The 25,915-nt window shown below is 42.8% G+C and overlaps 1 protein-coding gene across 2 annotated transcripts; it reads right to left on the bottom strand.

Moving 5' to 3' along the window:
* Positions 1-8,618: 8,618 nt before the first annotated feature.
* Positions 8,619-24,741, bottom strand: ublcp1 (ubiquitin-like domain containing CTD phosphatase 1). Of its 2 annotated transcripts, none has more exons than XM_088932633.1 (11): positions 24,544-24,741; positions 22,538-22,713; positions 21,318-21,409; positions 20,793-20,878; positions 20,369-20,484; positions 18,481-18,588; positions 17,938-17,975; positions 15,476-15,574; positions 14,682-14,798; positions 13,604-13,731; positions 8,619-12,353 (listed from the first exon to the last, which is right to left on the bottom strand). In XM_088932633.1, exons 2-11 carry the CDS (start codon positions 22,689-22,691, stop codon positions 12,326-12,328), a joined length of 966 nt encoding a protein of 321 aa, XP_088788759.1. In that variant the 5' UTR covers positions 22,692-22,713; positions 24,544-24,741; the 3' UTR covers positions 8,619-12,325. The 2 variants fall into 2 exon arrangements, with proteins under 2 accessions (XP_088788759.1, XP_088788760.1); XM_088932634.1 differs by lacking the exon at positions 24,544-24,741 and adding an exon at positions 23,625-23,750.
* Positions 24,742-25,915: the final 1,174 nt, after the last annotated feature.

Here is a 25,915-nt window from a genome sequence, read left to right as displayed (position 1 = left end):
TGTGTCTCTGTGTGCTATCCACTGTGTCTCTGTGTGCTGTCCACTGTGTTCTCTGTATGGCTGTCCACTGTGTCTCTGTGTGCTGTCCACTGTGTTCTCTGTGTGCTATCCACTGTGTCTCTGTGTGCTGTCCACTGTGTTCTCTGTATAGCTGTCCACTGTGTCTCTGTGTGCTGTCCACTGTGTTCTCTGTGTGCTGTCCACTGTGTCTCTGTGTGCTGCCCACTGTGTCTCTGTATGGCTGTCCACTGTGTCTCTGTGTGCTGCCCACTGTGTCTCTGTGTGCTGTCCACTGTGTTCTCTGTGTGCTGTCCACTGTGTTCTCTGTGTGCTGTGCACTGTCTCTGTGTGCTGTCCACTGTGTCTCTGTGTGCTGTCCACTGCGTCTCTGTGTGCTGTCCACTGTATTCTCTGTGTGCTGCCCACTGTGTCTCTGTGTGCTGTCCACTGTGTCTCTGTATGGCTGTCCACTGTTCTCTGTGTGCTGCCCACTGTTCTCTGTGTGCTGCCCACTGTGTCTTTGTGTGCTGTCCACTGTGTCTCTGTGTGCAATCCACTGTGTCTCTGTGTGCTGCCCACTGTTCTCTGTGTGCTGCCCACTGTGTCTCTGTGTGCTGTCCACTGTGTCTCTGTATGGCTGTCCACTGTTCTCTGTGTGCTGCCCACTGTGTCTCTGTGTGCTGTCCACTGTGTTCTCTGTGTGCTGTCCACTGTGTCTCTGTGTGCTGTCCATTGTGTTCTCTGTGTGCTGTGCACTGTGTCTCTGTGTGCTGTCCACTGCGTCTCTGTGTGCTGTCCACTGTGTTCTCTGTGTGCTGTGCACTGTGTCTCTGTGTGCTGTCCACTGTGTCTCTGTGTGCTGTGCACCTATGCGTACCCATCTCCTAATCACGGCTCTTGCCCTCTCCTGCACTAGGATGTATCACGTGCCCCAGACCTCTGCACCCTTTCAGTGTTGACTAGCGTAAGAGGTATTGCTTGATACGTGTGATTTAACAAACAGTGTTGTTACACTGGGTAAATTAGTTAAGAAAACTGCTGGTTATGGAAACTGGTTGTGCACGTTCTTTAAAAAAAGCTGTGCAAGTGCTGTGACTGGTAATGTGGAGGATGGGGCATGAAAGATGACAGCAATCAATTGAATCGGTGCAGCTAACAGTACAATGATTCAAAGAGATGCGGTGTTGTAAGGTAAAAGGGAAGCACGGAAATCCATATCACTCTTTAGAAAAGTCAGCTGTTTTGAAACACAGTGATTCTTGACCAAAAGCACTTTCACCTCAAGAGGTTGTTTTTAGAAAACTGAAGTACAAAGTGCATACTTCTCAGTATGAAATCCACTCTGGTTTTGGCTGGGTGTGAGAAAAGCCTTGCATGTGACGGAAATATTAACCTCAGATTAGCTTCTGTTCCTCATTGGCCTCTCCTTTATTTCCGAGCCCCACGTGCGAAAAGAGCACACGTACCGCGTGATCCAGCAGGCTTCTGCCACACCAGAGCCTTTCTAAACACACATCTTTGGAGAGGCGCTGCTTTCTCCTGAGAGCAAATAAAGCCTAGATGACTGTTGATGGACTTTTAATCATGTTATGAAAATGGCCATTATCGTTGGCATATCAATGGCCATTATCCTCAAGTTGATAATTAAGAATTTAATCCCTCAGTTCTGACTACAGGTCTACTGATAGGTGACCAATTGACGATGAACGCAGACAGTTAAGAATGACGCTGTATCGGACACGCCCACAGTGGGAATGACTCTGTATCGGACACGCCCACAGTGGGAATGACTCTGTATCAGACACGCCCACAGTGGGAATGACTCTGAATCAGACACGCCCACAGTGGGAATGACTCTGTATCTGACCAGCCCACAGTGGGGATGACTCTGTATCGGACACGCCCACAGTGGGAATGACTCTGTATCTGACCAGCCCACAGTGGGGATGACTCTGTATCAGACACGCCCACAGTGGGAATGACTCTGAATCAGACACGCCCACAGTGGGAATGACTCTGTATCTGACCAGCCCACAGTGGGGATGACTCTGTATCAGACACGCCCACAGTGGGAATGACTCTGTATCAGACACGCCCACAGTGGGAATGACTCTGTATCTGACCAGCCCACAGTGGGAATGACTCTGTATCCGACCAGCCCACAGTGGGAATGACACTGTATCCAACCAGCCCACAGTGGGAATAACTCTGTATCAGACACGCCCACAGTGGGAATGACTCTGTATCAGACACGCCCACAGTGGGAATGACTCTATATCTGACCAGCCCACAGTGGGGATGACTCTGTATCAGACACGCCCACAGTGGGGATGACTCTGTATCAGACACGCCCACAGTGGGAATGACTCTGTATCTGACCAGCCCACAGTGGGGATGACTCTGTATCAGACACGCCCACAGTGGGAATGACTCTGTATCCGACCAGCCCACAGTGGGAATGACACTGTATCCAACCAGCCCACAGTGGGAATGACTCTGTATCAGACACGCCCACAGTGGGAATGACGCAGTGTCAGACACGCCCACAGTGGGAATGACTCTGATTCAGACACACCCAAAGAGGATGGACAAAGAGCATCTTCCTGTAATACACTGTGCCCATACATTTATGACCAGCCTTCGTGTTTTAGACCAATTCTCTCAGTTGCCATAGATGGGGGGCAGTAGCATATGCACTGATACGTATAGAAAGATTTCCACAGACAGTGCAATGTTTATGTTTGACCACGGCCTTTCACTCACTCTGAAATGTCACACACAGCAGGTGTCTGTTTAGACAGCTTTGAACGAATCCTCTCACACACACCGATCAACCTCTCCGGCAGAAAGATATTTTGAGGAATCTGGGTGGTGCGTATAAGGATTCCGAGACCATAGGTTGTGTCTGTATCTCTCAGTCCTCTCGTGCCAGGTGAGTGAAACCATGACCAGTTTAAAACGGCACTTCCACCACAGAAATGCCAACCAGCGTTCTGGCAACGTTTGTACGAACATGGGAGATTCCCATGAAGTCAGCATTTGTGCTCAGGTTAGGTTGGAAAAACCCAGTATTGTGCAGGCTTGGGTACACTCTGCACTGACAGAGAACAAAATTAAGATCTTATTTGTCTCCATTTTATAAGCATTAGGTTTTGTATTGTTTCTTTTTTTTTCTTGTTCGCTGAACTGACTTTAATGTACTGTTATTTAACTATCTTTTAAAAACAAAAACAAAAAATCCCAGGGTAGAAGGATGGCTGTAAAAAAAAAGCCATCTGGTTTTAAACCATAAAGCTATTCTTAGGTTACTGCTGTCTTCCGGTTTCCTCAGCACCGAGGTGTGAACTCAATTGACGTGGCCTGACGTGGCCTGACGTGACTGCGCCGCCTGCTGGACAAACAGAGTTTTACATAGTTAGCAAATACAAATCTGTTGGTGTAACGTTGGCATTTTAAAAATCGGTTGTGTGTGATACTGTATGTAGAAAAGCAATTTAATGACAGAATTCACATTGGGTCTGAAGCACAACATATACAGTACTGTATATAGTTCAGGACTACAAGGTAGGTACATCATTGTACAGAATGTGTCTGCAAAGGAATGAAAATCGATCTTTATAACATTCACACAGGGTTGACCAGGGTTGTGCTTACAGAAAGCATTAGAAGAATCGAATCACCAAAAGAGATAATTTAGTCCATCTGGCACGCTAGAGTGCAGTCAGTTGATCCCAAGATAAGAACAGTTTCAAACAAGAAGAACACATTTAGCCCATACAGCCCATTTGGTGGTTAGTAGTTAACGAACACCCTTTGTGTAGACCTGTGTCCTGTGTTCACCATTTTCAATGCAATTGCAAATTACAATGCAATTCCAACAATGTAGGTGAAAGTAGCTTCTGTCCAGAAGTTAATAATAAATATACTTTATAATAATAAATAAACTAATAACAATAAGCTTTTGCTGTATATAGATTCCAGAGTACAGGCTTCAGCAGTGTAGCTGGACAGCTTGTTCCACACTTCCACCTCTCTTTATGCAGCAAGTGTGATTTACAGCACTAATCCAAAAAGGCTGTATAAATTAATATATTCATTTAGGATTAGAAGGCCTAATAGCCACAATCGCTCATTATTTGGGTGATTAAACTCACTGTGGACAGTTGTACAGAACAAGGCTCTACCTCCCTCATTAAGCAAAGCAATATAGACAGTGGCTTTAATATGGTTAATGACGATGTGTAATTTACTGATCTATAAAGTCTGGGATCATTTTCTAGCAGATGGTGGGAGTGGGTTTAGTGCCAATATCATTTATATCCTTTCCTTCACTCTGTTTCCCTAGCTGGTTTTGAACAGGGAACAGATAAATAAAGCAAAGATAACAAAGCCTAGATTAGTTTAATTTTGTCTGGGTGACTCAAAAATGTATTGAACAGAAAACAGACTAAAGAATCCTAAAATATTCCACATGAGCAATTTTTTTGGCTTGTATTTTCTTCATTCATAAGCTATTGTAGTGAGGAAGGTCTCTTAAATGAGTCACTGACAGACGCCATTGCCTTCACCCTGCTGATGAATAAAATTAGAAAATACTAATGTATTCCTTTGGATCACAGCCAGACCCTGGGCTCTGAGCTCACACATGGCACAGGAGAAAGGGGGAAGAAAATCAATGCTGCTACCCCCACCAGGGTAATAAATACAGATCATGAAGGCCACATACCAGGAATCAAATCGGGCACCCTGCAGTGATGAAGCTGAGTTGCACACTCCCAGTACCCATTGCATTCTGGGATTGCGCTGCTGTGTTGTTTGTGGCCCCTATACCTGCTAGGATGGAGGAAGGGGACTCAGCTGTGCCTGCTGCTGTTCCTGTGGGCTTGGAGTACTGCAGTTGAGAAGCTCCTCCTGGGACTGCTCTGGCATCTAGAAGCTGCCCCCATGATGCACAGATCCCAGCCATTCTCACCCTCAGAGATGCACAGGTAGGCTTTGCACTCTCCCTCCTGTGCCCCAACAACTTTTTTAGTACCTCGGCCAAATTCTAATGACGACAAAATGAGCCTATATAGAGGTATAGCGAGCTTAATAATTTGATGTCAACTCATCTGGTGAGCTCACGCTGAAGACACAACCTCCCTCAACTTAAGGGGAATGAACCAGGGAGGCAGCTGTAAAGGTGAAGTTGGGGTAAAGGGAGGGTTGCAAGAAAAGACGCACACAGAGTTGTAGGCAGCCAGAGAATATTTATACATAAAGTGCAAAATTACAATTTCACCTCCTCCCAAAGTCTGTTAAATATAACACTGTATTTCAGCACGATCACAAAAGGCAATCTGACACCTTGGGCTGATGCATATCTCTTCTGCTGCTTGCTTTCAGAGCAAGGTATGTGGCATTAAAGAGTAAAGTGCCAGCCTGCCTTCAACATGTGATCTTTGTTATACAGTAGGTTTTAATAGTTATCCTTTAGTACAGCATGTGTGCTTAGAACTTTGTAAAAACTGATTTTCACCTGTAAACAACTTAAGAGTAAAAACTTTGTCCAATACATTTCATTCCTTTTGCTCAACAAAATATTATTCTAGAATGCATTTAACATATTCATAAGTTGCAGTGCAGTGTAGCTCAGACAGTCCCTCAGCACTGGGGGAACAACCCCAGTGTTGTAAGTAACAAATCACACTTTTGCAAATGGCGAGTTCCTCCCTTTGGAGATTGGTCTGTCACAAGCCGGGGAAAGGGGGATGACTTGGAAACCACTGAGATGTTAGTATGTTTGAGGGGATCTTTGCGGATGAGTGGCAGCTCACCTCACAAACTGCAAGCTCCACTGTCCGGTTTCTCACGACAAGCAGAGAAACACAGGGCCCTGCTCCAGGGCCATTCTCTTTAATTCCACTGGACTGTTTTTGTCCCAGCCAGGCCCTTGAATATGAAACGGCGGTGTTTCAGGACTGCTTGGTGATACAGCAGGCTGCAAGTACACCAAGCAGGGCTTCTGCATGGGAGAGCAGTGAAGGTCAAGGAGCTGCTGCTCGTTCACTGTCACCTTATCTCTTCTCTTCCTTCACTCAGCTGCTAACTGCACAGCTGTGGATAGAGGCGGCCGTAAAGACTCGAGCAGTGTGATCAGCAATCAATAGCCATTAGTTTTTGAAGTGTGGGATTAGCTTCTGAAATATAGACATTTATGATCCTGAATGTACCGCTTATAGAGGGAATACTGCTGTAAAACAGAACAAAGTAAAATATAATGCTATAAAGAAAAATACACTACAGTAAAATGGAATATACCTCTATAAAGCAGAATATACTGGAGTAAAGCACCAGCAAATTATGTTAAAATAACCGTAGGGCAAAAAGAAATATAGTACAGACGGATACATCCTATGTGAAAAACAATGACAAATGAACATAACCAAATGGAAGGACCGTCTGAAAGTAACAGAAAAACCTGCAAAAATACCCTGTACACTTACCATGGTAAACCTTCAGAAAGGTACTATGTACAGTACTTTCCAAAGAACCTTGTCTCAATAGCATGTGAGGACTGAGCCGCCACAAAAGCCAAAGTTCGGTAACGTGGTCAAACACATCCCGTCTGGCAGGGTGAAGCACAGGGGTTCGTCAGCTGCTGAGGATGTCCGTGTTTTTCTCTGCTATTAGATCAGTGAGGTTTTGCTTTTGGGGAAGACGTTTTTCCCTCCGTTTCCCCAGCGGTAAAAAAAAAAAAAAAATGTTTGTGTGAATATGACTTTGTATGTCGTACTTTGTTAAGACAATAAGTGCTGCATGAGGACAACAGCTTGCATTCAGACCTGTGCAAGGTCATGTACCAGCTACAGTAGATGTTATGCCGAAGTACACAACGAAACAATAAACCAAGCCCTGACATCAGACTGGACACCTGAGAACAAAAGAAGAGGACTTTTGAAAACTTCCTAAGGAGAAAAGGGGAATAATTACCTATGCATTTTAAGAAATGGTCGAACAGGCTAATTCGCATCCAGTCATAGCAGTTATCATGAGTGGTGGTGTAATGGATATTTCAAAGTTGTTGGTTTTTTTTAAAACCACCATAGGTGACATGAGTTTTGAAATAGCCCATGTTGATATTCTGAGGTGCAAAGGAATTCTCGACTTCCTGCAACGTCACCAACTCACAACTGAAGCCCACTGAAGCCCACTGAAGCTCAGCAGGTGTGAGCCTGGTTAGTACCTGGATGGGAGACCTCCTGGGGAAAACTAAGGCTGCTGCCGGAAGAGGTGTTAGTGGGGCCAGCAGGGGGCGCTCACCCTGCGGTCCATGTGGGTCCTAATGCCCCAGTATAGCGACAGGGACACTATACTGTAAATAGGTGCCGTCCTTCGGATGAGATGTAAAAACCGAGGTCCTGACTCTGCAGTCATTAAAAATCCCAGGGTATTTCTCGAAAAGAGTAGGGGTGTAACCCCGGCATCCTGGCCAAATTTTCCATTGGCCCTTACCAATCATGGCCTCCTAATAATCCCCATCTATGAACTGGCTTCATCACTCTGTTCTCCTCCCCACTGAGAGCTGAAGTGTGGTGAGTGTTTTGGCGCACTATGGCTGCCGTTGCATCATCCAGGTGGGGCTGCACATTGGTGGTGGTGGAGGGGAGTCCCCATTACCTGTAAAGCTCTTTGAGTGGAGTGTCCAGAAAAGCGCTATATAAGTGTGAGGAATTATTATTATTATTATTATTATCTCTGGAAAGTCCTCGTGCTGGAATACTGAAGTGAAGCCGCCAGTTCACACACTAGTGCTGCACAGCAGGCAGTAAATCTGTGCCTTGACGGGCCAACACAGGCCCACTTCCCCAACAGCCCCTCGCCGCGTGTTCACACACGGGTCATTAAACGCCACGCTCGGAGGAAGAAAGACAAAGTGGTGGTGAAAAATTACAGCCCGCAGGGGATTCTGGAAACCCACAGCAGCTCACAAACACCTCTGGTAAAGAGCAGGAGGGAATTTGGAAAAAAAAAACGAACATAAATAAAAAATACAGGCCGGTTTATAATAGAAAGAATGAAGATTATGTATGGTTTTAAAAAAAATCACAATCTTGTCTTTTGAATGTTGTCATTTCCAAAGCTCTCCTTTAAAACGAGTGACGCCAATCTCTATGCAAATTGCCATGGGCACACTTACAACATACAATATTATTAAGGAACACTTTAACTTCAAGATATGATCAGTTGTTGATTTGGCTAAAAAGCGAAGACCCGACCTTTGTATCGGCTACTTCTGAGATAATTCCAACCTTGGGAGCCAACACTTTGTTGTCTCACACTCCGAAAACCTGCAACCATGGAACTGGAGATTACGACAGGTACAACTAATGATTTGTCTTCAGCTGAACAGGAAAACTATTGCAACATCCAGCTTTAAACATTTTTAAATCATTTTGTTATAAGTTACAATTTAATCTGGGGTTTACTATTTGTTATTAGTTTTAACTTCCTTGTGATATCATCAATACTGAGGATATGAAGTACAAGAGCTCCTTTCCAAAGCTGCAGCATTTCAGTCTTCTTCAGAATACAAACAGTGGCATTTAGAATTGAAAAAAATACACAGAGCAGCAAAGTTCATTAAAAAGGCTCATTTTTTTTATTATTTACAACTCTGATATGTTCCCGTCTGGAATCTTTTAACACATCACTTGTTCCACTTTAAACAGGTTAACATGTAACAACCCGACAATCAACACAAAATGGGCTTCTGGGCAGAAGTTGTCACCATGTAATGCTTGTTTAACACAAAAGTGTCAGGAATTGCTCTGCAATGGTGCTGTGGCTGAGGCACTGTGCTGAACTAAGAGATCATACCATTGGACCAGGCCATCTGGAGAGGTTCAGTGGATCATAATCACATCCTGCGCGAAAGGGGCTCACAAAAATGTAAAAAGTTACTCTACTTAATCTCAGGAATCTCCGCAGTGCATCAGGTTCCACACATCCCTTTCTCTCCTGTAGGGAACTTTCAGAAAAACTAAAAACTCATTTTGGTACACAAGCACAACTAACCCAAATCAACAGCGATCAGCTCTTCCAGGAACTGCTTGTTTCCTTTAATCAAATCAACTAATTGGGCACTATTCACTGCACTCTCCACCATTCAGGACCAAGACGAGTTATTTCACAGTCACAGAAGTCCGAGAACTTGTGTCAAATTTTCAGAATATGTAAATGCAGAAGAGTCTGAAAGTTATGAACCACAGTGCAGAACCATGCATTAAGATTGCCAACAACTGCACATTGCTGGCCTCTACAGCTACAGCATGTTAAAATATGGTCAAATTAACTGCAATTATGCCTATTGTTACCACCAAGCAATGACATCACCTGCAGTTCAGGTAACACAATTATTCAGCCGTTTAATGATGACACAGAACCAACAACCATGCTCAGAAAATAATGTGTATGACAGTGGACGAGAAACAAAGCAGATGCGAAGGACTTTACAGGCACTGTATTGCTTCTTTAACACAACTCGGGTGCAGTGAAATATGCATTGATTCTGGATTATCTGCTTTTACCAGGAGAACAAAGCTCAAGTTGCCTGGAGACAGCAAGCCGTCTGGGTTTTGTTGTGAAACTACTGAGCTCACGAATGGCCAGTGCTTTTCTTATCCAATATGTTGACTAAGTCTCTTCACAACTTTGCCTGCCCAGGACCTGGAAAAAGGTTTACTTGGTCCACTTATCTAATCACTGCAATTAGATAATTACTGTACATCCTCAGCTGGAATGAAGAATGGAAGACTCCATGGCCACTCCATGTGACAGAGCTGATGCGTGGGAAACTGGGAATCATTCCTTTTCCAGGCAGGATCGCAGAGACTCGCCTAAGAAGGGCAGGAGGGAGAGCAGAGGAAGGGAGAGGAACTACATGCTTAGTGCTGGGCGATTTGATTCGGACTACGAGCTCACCAATATTTCTAAAACTGACAACAAATAAAACATATCAAGCCTTTTTTTTTTCTAATCAATGCAGCTACAGCATCTACAGCAAATATCCCATACAAATCCATCCAAGGCACTTTCCTTGGGCACAGAAAATAAAAGTAGGAAACTCTTTCTCCAAAATGCAAACTCAATTGCGGGGCTCAAAATGTGGTGAATAACCATCGCCTTTGCACAAGGAAGGCTGTCATTTCCAAAGCTCTCCTTTAAAACGAGCGACGCCAATCTATGCACATTGCCATGGGCACTCCTACAACATACAATATTATTAAGGAACACTTTTAAGTTCAAGATATGATCAGTTGTTATTTTGGCTTGTTTAAATTCATACACTTTTTCAAATGATGATAAAAATCTTAATCTGACATATCTGAATACATCACTGTGTATTGGGTCACACAATGGCTGTTTGGGCGTCATGCCTGTGGCAACTGCCAAAATTTACAGTAAACCTGATGAGCAACTGAATGTATTTATGAAAATAGATTGGTGCAGCTACTGTGTGTGAATTATGTATTCTTCAGAAGATTTTATTCTTCATAAGCTTTCTTGCTCATACATATTGTTAGGCAGTAAAGCAATGTAATAAATTATAGTACTGGACTATATTTAGCCCATCCTATTGGATGTCTTTTATTAAACACTATGAAGAGAAAGACAGAGATGTGATTTAATTCAGACTGTTGTTACATGGTTTGTTGAAGGCAACCCCAATTAAACCTCAAGCTGAAAGAAATCTTCACTAAAAATGTCTTGTCTTCACTGAAAAATGCCATTTGCTCTCAATAACAAAATATTTTAAGGCAGGGGTCTACAACACTCGATAGCCTGGGATAGACCCAGTCCAGTTATTCTTACAGTTCATCCTGAATCACCTGTTATTTGAAAGTTAGAAGCACTTGTTTAAGTAACTGATCAATTACGCAGGTAATGGTTTAATGAAGGTAACACTTAGCTATGAAAACAGAAGGATATTCTTAGTTTTTATTAATGTCTTTTATAAACTTTAGAAGACATTGATGTCTTATTGTCTTCTAAAAGCTAATAAATTACAGAATTTCTGAACAGGATACAGATCCTCAGACCTCAGAACAAACTGTTAACACCTGATGGCAAACACATATCTGTCACATGGGTTGTCACATACTGGAACTCCCGATCCATTCTGCTTCAGGTCTTTGATACAGCCACCTGTCACACTATAGAACTGAATTCATGAGCATGGAAATCAAACAGTTTATGAGCTTGTTGGACACAAATTTTGGACTGGAATAATACGGAAGATCTAGTATTTGGAAGAAATCCTTATAAATTACACACCTAAAACCAGCCAGTCAAGAACTCCACTGCTTGATGGCAGGTGACTCTAATCTATGCCTAAACAAAACCCAGATACTGCAGTTACAAAGTTCAGTCATATGTGCAGAATGCAGGTAAACCCAGCAATCTGCAACCACAAGCACAAGGCAGGACTAGGATAGCAGCCTGGGGCTTTAAAGCCTCCTGCGCTGGGCGACCTCTGCCTGACATGCTTTGGGCCAGCAGAGACATGCAGCACAAGAAGGGAAATGGAAGGACAAACCAATCCCCAGCGCTGCGACTCACTGTTGTGTGTTTCTAAAGTCTGAGAAAATGACAGAAGCCCCAGTCTTCTTGGACTGTATGTGCCAGCCATGTGGGTATACCAGCAGCACAGAACGCCGGCGTGATGCCAGCAAGGTGGCACTGCTCACACACCATGAACCACAAGTCAAGATGGCCGAAACACAAACAGAGGTTCGGTTTCAGCCCCTGGCCTTTTCCTTTACACCAGCTACCGGCTTGAGCGGCAGGGCTGTGAAGGCAGTGCATTCAGACCACAGTTGGCAGGAAGCAGGTTCGGGTCTGTCGGGGACTCCTGGCCGATGGAAATGTCTGTCAAGTTGGGGTCCCTGGGGGTCTGTGTGGTTTGTGTGTGACACAGAGAGAGGGAGACGGGATAAATGACAGAATAAGAGTGAAAGACAGAGACAGAATGAGAATGGAAGAGAGTGAAATGTTAGAGAGCAAAGGAGTGAAAGGCAGATTGATCGAGGCAATCAACGAGAGGCAGAGAGACAGAAGGAGAGCGACACGAGAGTGAGAGTGACAGGGTGAAAGACATGGAGGCGTGGAGATGGAGAAAGAAACGCTCTTTTGCATTGGAAGTTTTTGCCCTGAACTTGTTACACAGTTAATGGGGAGAGCACACAGAAAAAAACTCAACGGGAGTTTTGGCGTTGGCGTGAGTGTCCAGCACTGCTTCTCCTCTGAAGGAATGCCCTGCACACAGATCTCCACACAGGAAGTGCTATTGGCTCTGCTTCTTGGAAAGGTACCTGTAAGCCAACAAAGCAAAAAAAAAAACCAAACACATAAGCAATGATCCCAGTAGGGAAACCACTTCTTGACTTTTAATGTATGTCACAGAAAGCACATCATTTTATTGCACAGAATCTTAGAGTAACAAACAGTTCCGGACACAATTAGTGTTGTGCTATTGTCATGCTTCAATTTGCGTACTTTAGGACCTTAACTAACAATTGCTAGACCGATTGAGTGTTAAATTTAGCAAATGTATAGCTGACAAACATCAATTTAACAGATAAATAATGGTAATTCTTGCAGGAGATTAAATTAATGAGCAACCTGCCTTCAGACATACTGTACAGCAGGGCAGAAACAGGTCATGTGCACATCTCAGGATTTCCAACTTTACATACTGTTTTCAAAGACGTCCTGACTCGAAAAACATTCTGGTGAAGACCCGGGAGCTCCCTGGGTTACAGTACAGTATGGGAAGGAATTCACACTTTTTTTAGTGATGTACAGATTTGAGTAATGCAGGATTATTTTGTGGCAATTCCACAAGCCAATGTCACCATACGGCTCTGATTTGAATGCAGTTCTGATTTGATGCAAGTAAAGCGATATTCTGAAAAAGTCTGAAATTTGACCTGTCAACTCCTAATAATTCCTCAGATTATACCCATGGGCAACACCACCCTTTTCTTCAGTTCTGCTTCAAAAAAAGCTTTTCTCATTTTCACACTTCGTAGGTCTCGGAAATTGAGGAACATTCCAAAAATGAAATTTTACCCAGAATTAGATCACTAATTCCTAATTAACCTTTGTAAGTAAATCTCAACTTTATGCTGTCTATGTGCCACCTCATTTATTGCTAAAAAAATCACTTGGTGACTCATTAAGCCTCTGTTAACCAGGAAAAGCGCACTGTACAATTCTATGAGCTTTAAATGCAATGAGTGAACGTCTAGATGAGTGTAAATTTTGGTGACTGTATAATCCTCATTTCAAATGTTATTAGCTTTTGAAATAAGTCCGTGTATTTTTTTTTTCAGGCTGTGAAAAAGCAAAGAATCCCTCTCAGACACCAACATGTCCTATGTCAGGAGCTATTAGGATGTAGACTGCTCACAATTCAGATTTTTCCATTAAAAACTGCTTTAACAAACGTAATCTCACTGAATGCCTGCAGATATTAGAGGAGTTGGCACCCTGCCTCACCCCCAGCAAGGCCACTGATGTACTGTACCTGTGTAGATTTTACTCAAATAAATCGACCCACCTTTCCCAGTGCTTGTGATTAAGATCTGAAAAATCTTCCAGCTTAGCGATTTCCTTGAGGTACTGGGAGAGTTTGAAAAGTTCTCTGTCTTTATCCCGATTTAAATGTGCTTTCATGAATGGCCTAACCTGTGGGAAAAGCAAATAAAAGTTGTGTGTACAAGAAGCACAAACAGAATGAATTCTGCATGTTGCATTTCTAAAAAAGCTGAAAGCAAAAAGTCCCGAAGGATTAAGAGATGCATGCAGTTAATATGTAGAACATGTAGAACTGTGCATAAAACTGACTTAACCTTCAACAGACTAGCAGGCACTGCGGCTGATGTGAATTTGTCAGAGCTAGTTTGACTTCTCCTAAGGTTTGGAATTGCCAATTATTTTAAGGCTCGGCTCCCTGGCAGCAACATCTCCCTGGACCCTTCTGACAAGGAAATTTACAACTCCAGACGCCCAGCGGCAACCCCCTTGATGACCAGACAAGCTGTGAGCGTTTGACAGATGAGCCAGGGGTCTCTCGCCGACATCGCTGAGGGTCTGCACGTCCAGGGCAGGTCACAGGAGGAGGAGGCGCTGTCTGCCTAGAGCAGCCCAACCCTACCCTGATGATCAGCCCACTGTCTTGCCTCCACCTGGGTAATCACGGTCATAACCGGCTAGCGAGACGAGCCACGTTTCAGGACAGAGCTCAGCCTGTGTGCAAACCACCAAGGTGAATATTTCCTCTGAATCTCAGGCTGCTGTGCTCTTTTGAGTCCTCTACCTATAAACGTGGCACCTGCAAATTAAATGTATTCCTTCTCAATGACAGTGCTACAGCATTACAGCCGTACTGTCATATACCCAGGAAGCAGAGGACAAGTTCCAGGACCTATTGCATTGTTTTTTCTTTGCACACAAACTGTAACTGCTACCCTAACAACATAATTGCGCTTCACAGAAACTACCCAGACAGATAAAAGGGGGTTTTTCGTGAGAGCCTCACAAAGGCAGTGCAGTCCTTGTGTGAAGTGATTAAGAGGGTAGTTAACATAATGACTCTGCCGCTATCAGCTTGAATCCTTTTAATAAGGTGCAATTACCTTCAGCCCGTTCTGGGGATTCATAAGAAAGTTCCTGCCGATGTCATCAAACATAATAGTGTTTTTCTTATTGTAGAACTCGGCATACTTCCCCCAGATCACACCCAGAGGTTTCACCTGGGAAAGAGTGCAGTAATAACTTTCATTAACACTTTTATTATTAACCATCATTTGGCAGATTTCTATTCCAAGGCAATATGCAGTATTATAGGATAACGACAGTATAGCTGAATACAAGCTCAACATACTGTAATCACAGATAATATTTGGGCAAAAGCCTAAAAATTGCAATTACAGCTACTAAAGGTGGTAAGTACAGCTCATGGGGTGATTCTCTGAAACAGGAGCTTCTTTATGAAGCAGAAATAAAAATATGACAGGAAGGGAAAGAAAAAGATGATCTCTTCCTGGGAATAAACTGAAGAAACAATATAAAAACCAAAAAGATTAAATAATGTGGAGCACAGAAACCTATTGCAACAACCTTAAAGATTGGAAGCAGTTCATATAGCTTTAGAAATTAATTACACAACTTGAAAAACATGAGGATTTCTTTTTAACACAACTTCTTTATAACCATAGGTTCTCCTAATGCATTTTCAGTGTCACAGTAGGCAGACTAGTCTAACTGTTTTTACAAGAGCTTATTTCTTTCAGTCGCTTTTTTGGGTGGCTAGGAGAAGAGTCCAGGCCAACAGTGACGGGCTAGCAGGCCACAGCAGAAACACGCAGTGAAAAAACTTTGCTAGTGGGGTGCACCGTAATGTAGTAAGGCCGACTTGGGGTGCGCTCACCTCCACCACGCCTCTCTTCGGGATGTGCACAGTGATCATGGCCGCGCTGTCCAGCATGAAGGTTATCTTGTAGTTGGGGTTGTTGGTCACCCCCAGCACCTGCAACACAAAGAGCACAGTCTGGCCAAAGTGTCCTTACTACAGCTTTCTGTGTGCTGGATTTGATCCCAACTGGGCCCTTAATGACCAGTGCTAACTAGTAATAATAATAATGAATAATTCCTGACATTTACATAGCGCTTTTCTGGACACTCTGCTCAAAGCGCTTTACAGGTAATGGGGACTCCCCTCCACCACCACTAATGTGTAGCCCCACCTGGATGACGTGACGGCAGCCATAGTGACTGGTGCCTGGGACTGGCCTACTTATGGTTTTAGACATTTTATCTAGGCTGAGGCCTTAGTTTCAAAAAGAAAAAAAAAGTATTTTATTTCTAACAACAATTTCAGCCTACAGAACTTTAGGCAGCCTCTCATCAACTTACTAATGAAACATGAGCTCAATTATTTCTGACTACAATGGTCTCAATGTGTGACCAGTTTACCATACAGACAGGTGGGAAGGATAGTGGATCAGAGACAGCCACTGTTTTTTCTCCTGCGGCTGTCCATTTGGGGATTTTTCAGACAACACGCCTGATTGAGGGTAGTCCTAAAATGTATTAAATTATTACAGGAATGATACCGATCCTGTTCAACTTGTAAAAATCTGAAAGCAGAGGACACGGAAACAGCAGTAATGGATCACGTACGTAGAACATGGTACATTTTCAGAAAGCTTCTGATAAAGAGCCTCGTGAAAGATTGTAGGCATTCACAGTAATGCATGCTTCTGGATTTAGAATTAGTTAATGGATCACAGAACAGAAAGGATGCTCAGGTTGATGTAATTGGTGGAGTACCCCAGGGATCTCAATTAGGACTACGCAGTATTTAAGGCTGTGTAAAAACACCTCGAAAATGACATTAAATGCACACAAGTGCAGAGTGTAACATAAAGGCTGCAAAAACTAATTAAAAGTATAAGATGGGAAACACAGAGTATGAAAAGCTGTTGAGAAAAGTATTTAAATTGATCCATCATTTTCTAAAACAATATGGGAAAGCAATAGAACACACAAAATATTAGGTTCTATAGTCAAAAGTGTATAATTTAAGTCAAGATGTTGTGTTAAAATTGTACAGTGCACTAGAAAGACCTCATTCTGAATACTGTGCATATTTTTGTTCTCTGCATTACTAAAATATATTGCTGCTCTGGATATAGTCTTAAAAGAATGCACTTTTCTTGGAGGATTGAAGAATTGAATATTTACAGAAAGACTATATGGAGACAAGTATATACTTGTATACTATACTATAAAGTAAAGTACTTAAATTTTTCTTGTATTCTTAAGTAACCTTCAGATCTCATTACATCCAAAAGACACATACATTTTAATGCTGTTGGAGAAAATAATGTCTAATTTTTTTAACTACGTTTCCCAAGAGATTTTAAGTGCAGTCAAGATTTTAGTCTGGCAAGTCCAATTTTTCGACCAGCAAACAACATCGCCCTCTGCTGGAAAAATTGCAGAGGTTCTAATGCTTCAATCAAATACAGTGATTGAGGCAGTATAATAATAATAATAATAATAATAATAATTGCTTACACTTATATAGCGCTTTTCTGGAGACTCCACTCAAAGCGCTTTACAGGTAATGGGGACTCCCCTCCACCACCACCAATGTGCAGCCCCACCTGGATGATGCGATGGCAGCCATAGTGCGCCAGAACACTCACCCACCTGAACTACTATATCATAAAATATTTACATATACTTAATATAGTCAGAAGGAGGAGACCAGAGTAATGTAGCCAATTCATAGATGGGGATTATTAGGAGGCCATGATTGGTAAGGGCCAATGGGAAATTTTGGCCAGGGTAACACCCCTACTCTTTTCGAGAAACGCCCTGGGATTTTTAATGACCACAGAGATTCAGGACCTCGGTTTTACATCTCATCCGAAGGACAGCGCCTGTTTACAGTATGGTGTCCCCGTCACTATACTGGGGCATTAGGACCCAAATGGACCGCAGGGAGAGCACCCCCTGCTGGCCCCATTAACACCTCTTCCAGCAGCAGCCTTAGTTTTTCCCAGGAGGTCTCCCATCCAGGTACTGACCAGGCTCACACCCGCTTAGCTTCAGTGGGTGGCCAGTTGTGAGTTGCAGGGTGATATGGCTGCTGACATAACTGTATACTGTACCTTGATTGTACCCTTTAGGTTTTTTTTACACATGGCTTACAAATTTCCAAAATGAAAAAACTAATTACAAAAACGGTGTAGGATTTTACAAATCACATTACTGTTCCGATAACCAATAAGCTTTAAAACAAACAAAAACAATAAAATGTAAACTTGACACTACTAAAATGTGCAAGACATTATTTGGAGCAATAATAATAATCAAACCTACCTTCATCTTAGCTTCAATCCACTTCATGCTAGTAGCAGCTATACAGACATGTTCAGAAGAAATATTTTTCTGTTAATTTACATTGTACAGACCCTTGAAAAATTCATAATTCAAATTCATAAGAAGTACTTTTATCATTTCATTCACAAATAATTTCTCTGCATTATCCGGCAAACAGCAAGTATAATAACTAGCCAGTAGATTTGGCTTTTCAAATCAGTCTAAATGAATCCTCAATATCCCCCTTTTGGGAAAGACAAAAATTTGTTTTTCTATTACAAGTGACTGAATATTTATTTTACCAGCTCTAATCTACTGCACCATTATTTTCACTTATTATGGCAACTGGAACACAATACCTACCCCCCTTTTCACCTGAACATTGTAAGAATACCTCTAGTATATATTTTCATGGGATTCAGCACACTGTACATTGAAACACTAAGGCTCCTAAGCATGCTGCCGACACAAATTCAAAGACAACGCAGGCTTGGAAATGTGGCACGCAGATGATGCAGCTCGGTTGTAACTTTCTTGACTTACACCAGATGACAATGTCGTAATCTTCGTACGCAGAGGTGAGAAACTCGTGCAGAAACGGCCTCATCAGCTCCTGCCCGGAATCTGCACACTGTGCGCAGGACTTGTGATCTAGAGGTTATTTGAAAAAATTGGGGGGGGGGAAAAAATCAGAGCCTCTGGAGGAAACCAAGTTCTCAGCACACGTGGACATATAAGAACCATTTCCTCTCAAAAGCATGAATCTTTTTATCTTAAATATCTTTATATTTGTGGTGGGGAATCCAAATGGCTCTTGGGAAAATTGGGCTCACCAAGGAATTCTGATTAATTAATTTGAATTAATTTTAGTTATAATTTATAATTGATATAATTTTAGTTATAAGTGCTTTTGAATTAAAAAAAACTCAAGCCATCTTACAATAGCACAGGGAGTAAAGAAGGAAACAGAAAGAAAAAACAAGCCAGATAACCCTCACTTGACATTCTAGTGGGTTTTGGGAGTGAGCTCCACAGGCAGGGTGCTGTGTGTGAAGACCTGATCTCCTGTGTGTGCAGCCTGGGTCTTCAACAGAGTAAGAGGGTCCGAATCAGTAGATCTCAGATTCGCATCTGAATGTTTTCTCATGCAAAAAGCCCTTCAGAAAACCTGAAGAACTCACTCTAACTTTCACAGGGAGATGGTGTAATATACATAGGCTGAGAGTCAGATGCTAGTTTTGATCGATGAAACAGCCATAATGATTTCTTGCATCTACTGTACATGGTGCTTTTCCTCCCAAAGTATCCCAATGTGCTGGAGGTTATCCAGTTCATCCATCACTGGAGTTCTGCTCCGCCATTGTGAACCAGTAACCCCACTGCACACAGATCAGGGGAGGAGAGAGAAACTGTACAAGACCAGAGTGGGGTTCAGTCCTCCTGCAGCCCCACGACACACAGATCAGGGGAGGAGAGAGAAGCTGTACAAGACCAGAGTGGGGTTCAGTCCTCCTGCAGCCCCACGACACACAGATCAGGGGAGGAGAGAGAAACTGTACAAGACCAGAGTGGGGTTCAGTCCTCCTGCAGCCCCACAGCACACAGATCAGGGGAGGAGAGAGAAGCTGTACAAGACCAGAGTGGGGTTCAGTCCTCCTGCAGCCCCACGACACACAGATCAGGGGAGGAGAGAGAAGCTGTACAAGACCAGAGTGGGGTTCAGTCCTCCTGCAGCCCCACGACACACAGATCAGGGGAGGAGAGAGAAACTGTACAAGACCAGAGTGGGGTTCAGTTCTTTTCAGTTCAGCATTATCTTTGCCATAATGAGATGCGTTAATGTTTTAAGGATGCTTGCAGGGTTGCAATTTCTGGTTAATTCTGGAGCCAGGAGAGTGCCAGGAGAGTGCTGAGGCCCTTGTGGCTACAGGAAGGCCACACATGACACATTTTCAGTTGCACACCCCTGCTTTGATCATCGGCGAGGAGTGGGGACTTTGAGAACTCCCTCTCTCTGTTCTGTGTGATGCTCTGAGTATTTGTGGGGAAAAAACTCTGATTTCCTATATTGTGGAAGCCTCAGGCTACAAATGATCTCTCCTATTTTGATGATGAAACACACTTGTGGGCACCTGTGTTTCAGAGAGGGAGATTCGGTTCTGGGCAAGATCCATTTTCATTATGATGCAGGTATTCTATATTTGCCCAGTTATGGTGTTTTGTTTGTTGTGTATTTAGATTACTGGGGTGGATTTTCTACAGTAATTAAGAGTCTGGAACCCAGTAATTGTGCATATGTGTCAGGGTCTAACTGTTGTGTAGTTGTGCTATTTTTAATATTTGTCTGAGATCAGAGGCCTGATTATTACTCCATCATCAGAGCTGCTTCAGAGAACATTTTCTAACACTCTATGTATAAAAAGGAGCTTACCAAAAAGAGTGTAATCCACATCTAGGACAAGCAGTCTCTTTCCTTCTCTTGGAGGGTTTAGGATTTCTACTTTGTAGTCTTTAACTCGCCGGGCAATTTTTGCCAAGTTTTCTTCTCTACAAAAAGCAACATAAAAAAAACACAAAAGACAATACATTAAAGCACAAACCCAGAATACAAAACACATAATTAAGACACAAGATGCAACAGGGGCATGTTATGGGCCTCATTTGCTAAGAAGGCATTATCTTTTCCATTACCATGGCATGGGGCAACTCGGAACATATACTGTAGGTATGAGAGCATTACGTCCCCGAAAATAGGATTAAATTGACTGCAAATAGCATCAATCTCACTTAATCACTCGAGGATTCTGCAGACTGGGAGACGGACAGATCTAACAGCAGTCAGCACCAACACCAACCTGTTCTCCACTTCGATAACCTCCTCTTCAAAGTCAAAGTCGTTAATGACGTCGTCGTTTTCCGGCGGCGGACCCAGGACATCTTCCTTCACCATACAGAACAGGAAGCAGAGCACAGGAGTCAGCAGGCGTTGCTCACAGAAGAACGGTACCACAAGGTTTTTGCAGCCAGGATGCTGGATGCTGAGTGGATACTATACCATACAGCAAGCCCAGAAACCCCAACCTTAAGGCCAGAAGAGCCCACTCATAATGGAGCTGAAGGTTTACGACTGGTAGCCAGTAAGATGTTTGGAGTGTTTCTCCGTTAAAAGGAACTTCCTGTGTTATACAGTCGGGGAAAATGTTTTGGGACCTATTCTGCAAAATTGCAAGTTTTAAGCCATGCAGGAAGAACTGCCAAGGGTCAACAACAGAGCAGTGCACAAGCGAAATGACAATGCACCTCTACATTAATTTCACGGCTGTTCAGAAAGAGATTTTAATCAACAGAGGTGCAAAGTGAAACACTAAAACGTGACTCACCAGGCTCTCTTCCCGGCTCCCCATCATCATGATTTTGGTGTTCGGCTTGAGCTTCAGCGTGCCCAGCTTGATGTCATCTTCTGCGGCCTTCCCTGCAGGCGAGGCGAGAGGGCGAACCGACAAGAGCGCCTTCAAAAACCTCACTTTAGACATGGCCTTTCAATTAACAGATTGGCTCGCAGGCCACAGAATAGAAAAACAATCCTGGATTCTTCCGAAGAGGTCAGCAGGTACACTACCACACGATCAGCGAAACAGACACAAGAAATCATTCACATATTTTCTGCAAGCCAGAACTCTGCTTTTAACTTGTTACTGTGTATTCTTACTGCTTTAAACAAACAAAAAACAGTCGTTTTAATTGCAAATACAAATGCATTCATTTCATTTTTGAGTACTGCGGTATCGCAGTTGATCATTGATTATTCAGTGACCAACGATCCAGATACCAATGTTTTCTGGCAGTCCTAGGCTGATTTGGCAAAAGTATATCATGTAGTATTTTCAAAAAATGCATTTGTTCTCATTAAACAGGTACTGTACTAAGTGTAATTTACTTTGCATTCACCAAGCTGAAGTAATATGTATTAATATTGCAGTACTATACTTTAAACGTGTGTAGTGTATTTATTATTAAGTTCTACCTGATTTTAACCGATAACTATTTTAAATATTAAACAAAATCAAAACATATACACAATACCCCAAAACACAAGTTTAAATATCATCAGTTAACATATTGAATCTAAAAGAATATGCAAAAAAAGCTACTAAATAATTGAGGTGTTTATCTGCTGTTTATGAAAATCGTCCTAAACATGGATTTTATATATATACTGTACTTTAGGTCCTAGTGACCAAAAAATGTTTATTTTAAAATTGTACAACTCAGTACACCTCCATGTCTACATACCTAATCACCCAGATACTTGTATACGTGTATACACACAAATACTGTATACGTTTCTATATGGATATAAGGAAGATTTTTTTGGTGCAGTGGGTTTGCTATTCGAAATTACTAACTTCATAGCCCAAAAAGTTCTCAACGATAATTCAGGTACTGAAACATGAGCTGGAAGGTCCTTCAGCATCTCGAATATTTTTTAAGCCCTATCAAAGCACAGTATTGCATTTACCCACACACGCATGGGCTTCTCTGCCTGTCCTACTGTAGCTGATACCTGTTGGCTGTCTATTATGGGTTGATATTGGCTTACCTTTCACTTTGAGCCCCAGCAGTTTCTGCCTCTCCGGCAGAACACCTGTGAGCGATTTGATGGACTGTTTCAGGTCAAACACTGTATCTTCTTCACACAGGGTGGTGATGGAGTACTCATGCCCGCCCCATTTTATTATGACGGACACAGACATCCTGGAACAAAGGGCTGGGTCTCTGGGAAAATACAATGGGACAAAGTGATCGTTCTGGGAACGAATCAGAACTCCGGGGACCGTATTAGTATTTGCAATCAGCTTGAACACACGTGGCATAATGTACACACAATGCACAAGGTCTAAATGTATGAGTAGAATAGAACGGCTTTTAATCTGAGACAACAGAATTATAGTTTAAAGGGCATTTTTTCTTGGAATAATAAGATTTGTATTATTCTGAGAACAGAATAACAGAAGACTGGCTACAACTGAGAGTAGGCCATTGATGGTTAGTAACTACTTCATTAAAGAAGCTGATTCATTTGGTTCAACTATATGGCTGGGCCGCTTGTTCCACACCCCCACTACACTTCGTGTAAAGATGTGCCTCCTGTTCTCAGTTTTTAATGCACTTCGTTACAGTTTCAATTTGTGCCTTCTGATCCTGGAGAAATCTGGTGGGCTGACTTTGTCAATGACCTTTGACGATTTTAAATATTTGGAGATCTCAAAAGTCTTCCGTGTTCGACCTAAAAAACATCAGTACTGTCAACCAGTTTAAGATGTTCCTTTGAGCTCAGAAATGTATCTGATCGCTCTTCCCTGGATTCATCCCGGAGCAGAAATATCTTCATAAAACTGAGAACAGGTGGCGCTTCCTTACACAAATGCAGGCAGGAGTCTGTAACAGGCTGCCAGCAATGCTGTTGAAGCTGATACACTGGCTTCCTTGAAGAAACAATATTAAAAATGTTAGACGCTCTGATGAGTAAGCTAGTGAAAAAGGCCCATAAGGTAGTTGGGCTGAATACTCTCTCCTTATCATCTGTAACCATTCTTGTCAAAAACCATGGCTATGATAAGACTATATTCTGTAAACTCTCTCCAATGGCATGCCCGATGAACTAATCTATCTTGCACACAACTCACTTTGAAACTGAAAAGCGGGCCAGCTCCTGCAAATCGAGGTCTATCAACGCACTTCGAATGAACAAAGCAGGGAACCTGTGCACTTCTGTGGTAATACCCTAAGCCCTAGTCCTGGTCCCAAAACAGTCAGTCTGACAGACCATCTGTTTCTAAAGATATACATGTATGGGTACATCTATGGCTAAAGAATTTAGCACATGATCTTTTCAGTTTAGAAAACTCTGCTCCTTGAGGATTTCGGTCTGGCAGGCCTTGAAGGTCACCAAAATAATTCCTAAAGTCTTGCAACAGTTTCTGTCTGTTAAACTCAGTAGATTTATTAAATTCGTACGTTAGACATCAGTTGGGATCACGCTTGTTTATACTTTTGGCTTCACTAACGAGCGCACTGCTTGTTTAAATGATGGATATTATGGTTATTCGACGCAAACAACTAATTAGATTGCAATCTCCAGACCTATACGTTATCTCTAATGTACAGGTCTAATCGCATTTACAACACTACTCGCTTTTGATTGTTCTACTTTAATGCAAACCACAACATCTCAGTCTCAGTGCACAATTACAACCGTTTTGGTGTACAGTGAACGCAAATGATAAAATAATGTTAGAATTTTCTTGGTACATGTGTTTTTTTAGTTTAATTTAAATTAACTTTACAGTTGCAGTCATTACAGTCCACACATTCTTTTTCTCCTACAGTATGTGTACCGTTATCGGTTCGATTCGGTGTGAAGTCTGGTTTTCACACAGGTACGGCTCACAAACATTAGCCTTACTGAGGATGAAGCCGGCGGAAACCGGGATGTTTGAATACACAGATCATTGTTATGGTTCATTTCAATCAGTCATACACTGAACACAAGGGCCTCGTTCGCTGTACATTAAAAACGCAATTCAAACCTGTACACATCCATACCTATCAATTGCAAAAAATCAGCGATTTTCACCAAGCCACCTCCCGGTTATCTGGTGATGGGTGACAATTATGCGACTCGTAATTTATGGATTATTTCAGTTTTATTCCCCTCAGCGTTAATTACTCAGCAGTTTCTTCCGGTCTCCCAGTGATGCTCCAGTGTGTGTTACCAAGCGCCCTTCGCCTTCAACTTCCTGTGCACGTACCGATGGACGCCGCTAGAGGGAGCAGCTGTCAGAGAACCCGGAGGCTACAGCTGCAACTAATATAAGCATTTACTATTCCTCCCTGCCAGTTGTGCAGTAGACCAGTTTCATAACCTTAAAATCAAATATAGAGTATCATAAAATAAAGCTCCTGGGGTCATACAAACCTCAGGTTTAAATCAACAATTTTCAGGGCCTGCTGCATTGTTGTGTATTGCAACATTATTTAATTTTCATTTTTGAGCCATGTCTTTGTCCTGTTTTCCCATAACGTTGCTAGGCCTAGCTTTGCCCAGAACGCTAAATATACAAGAGTCGGATACTTGCAACTGTGTTGTCAAATTTGTTTATGTCAATGTGTGTGCTTTTCAGTAATCAAAACTGAACTTGGAAGTATAAATCGCTTAGGAGAAATGTGAAATATCAACGACTTCTGCACTGAGCCCTTAAGCCCGCTGTCTCAAGGCTGGACAGGCGTTGATTTGAACGTGAAACCCGTTTTGCAGACTTATTCCCCTCTCCTCTGTTGCCGTTCAGCACAGCTGCTCTTTGCGATGCAGTATCTCAAGAGGCAGGACCTGACGCCGCTGGGAGCCAGGGTCTTCATTTCTATTGACCTTCGCTGTGTCTCTGCCCGATTTGGTTTTTGCTGCCCTGAGCACGTCTCCAATCAGATAGCAGAGGGCGACGGGGAATGCTAATGAATAATATTTGATATTCCAGTGGACTGTTGCGTGTGGGGTTCTGAGAGAGAAGCAGCAGAACACCAGGGACGAAAAGGGAACTACTGGCAGTTAAGAACGAAAGAGGGAAATGGCCCCAGAATGATGACACCAATTAACAATGAGCCAGGTATCAGGTTATTTTTTACAGCGTTCTCATTTTTCCTTCACATGAACAATGCTTCCCTTTCAAAGGACACAAAAGATCTCAAGGCAAGGTCCACTTTCACATCTCGAACTCTACAAGAAAACACTGCTGCTTCTTTTACTGTGCAGGCCTATGGACTTGCTCCCGAGCACAGCCACCGTTATGAATTATTCCCGTTGCTCACCTGAGAGCGAGGCCTCGTTGATGCAGCGCCCCGATCTTATCGCAATCCTATCGCTCCACAACCAGCTGTGAGACTGACTGAAGACCAGGCCCGGCAGAGGTTGCTGGCAGGT

This window comes from Atractosteus spatula, chromosome 14, assembly GCF_055471065.1.
Source record: "Atractosteus spatula isolate fAtrSpa1 chromosome 14, fAtrSpa1.hap1, whole genome shotgun sequence".
Taxonomy (NCBI): Eukaryota; Metazoa; Chordata; class Actinopteri; order Semionotiformes; family Lepisosteidae; genus Atractosteus; species Atractosteus spatula.
Note: the sequence above shows the minus strand (reverse complement) of the source record. Positions and strands in the feature narration are given on the sequence as shown.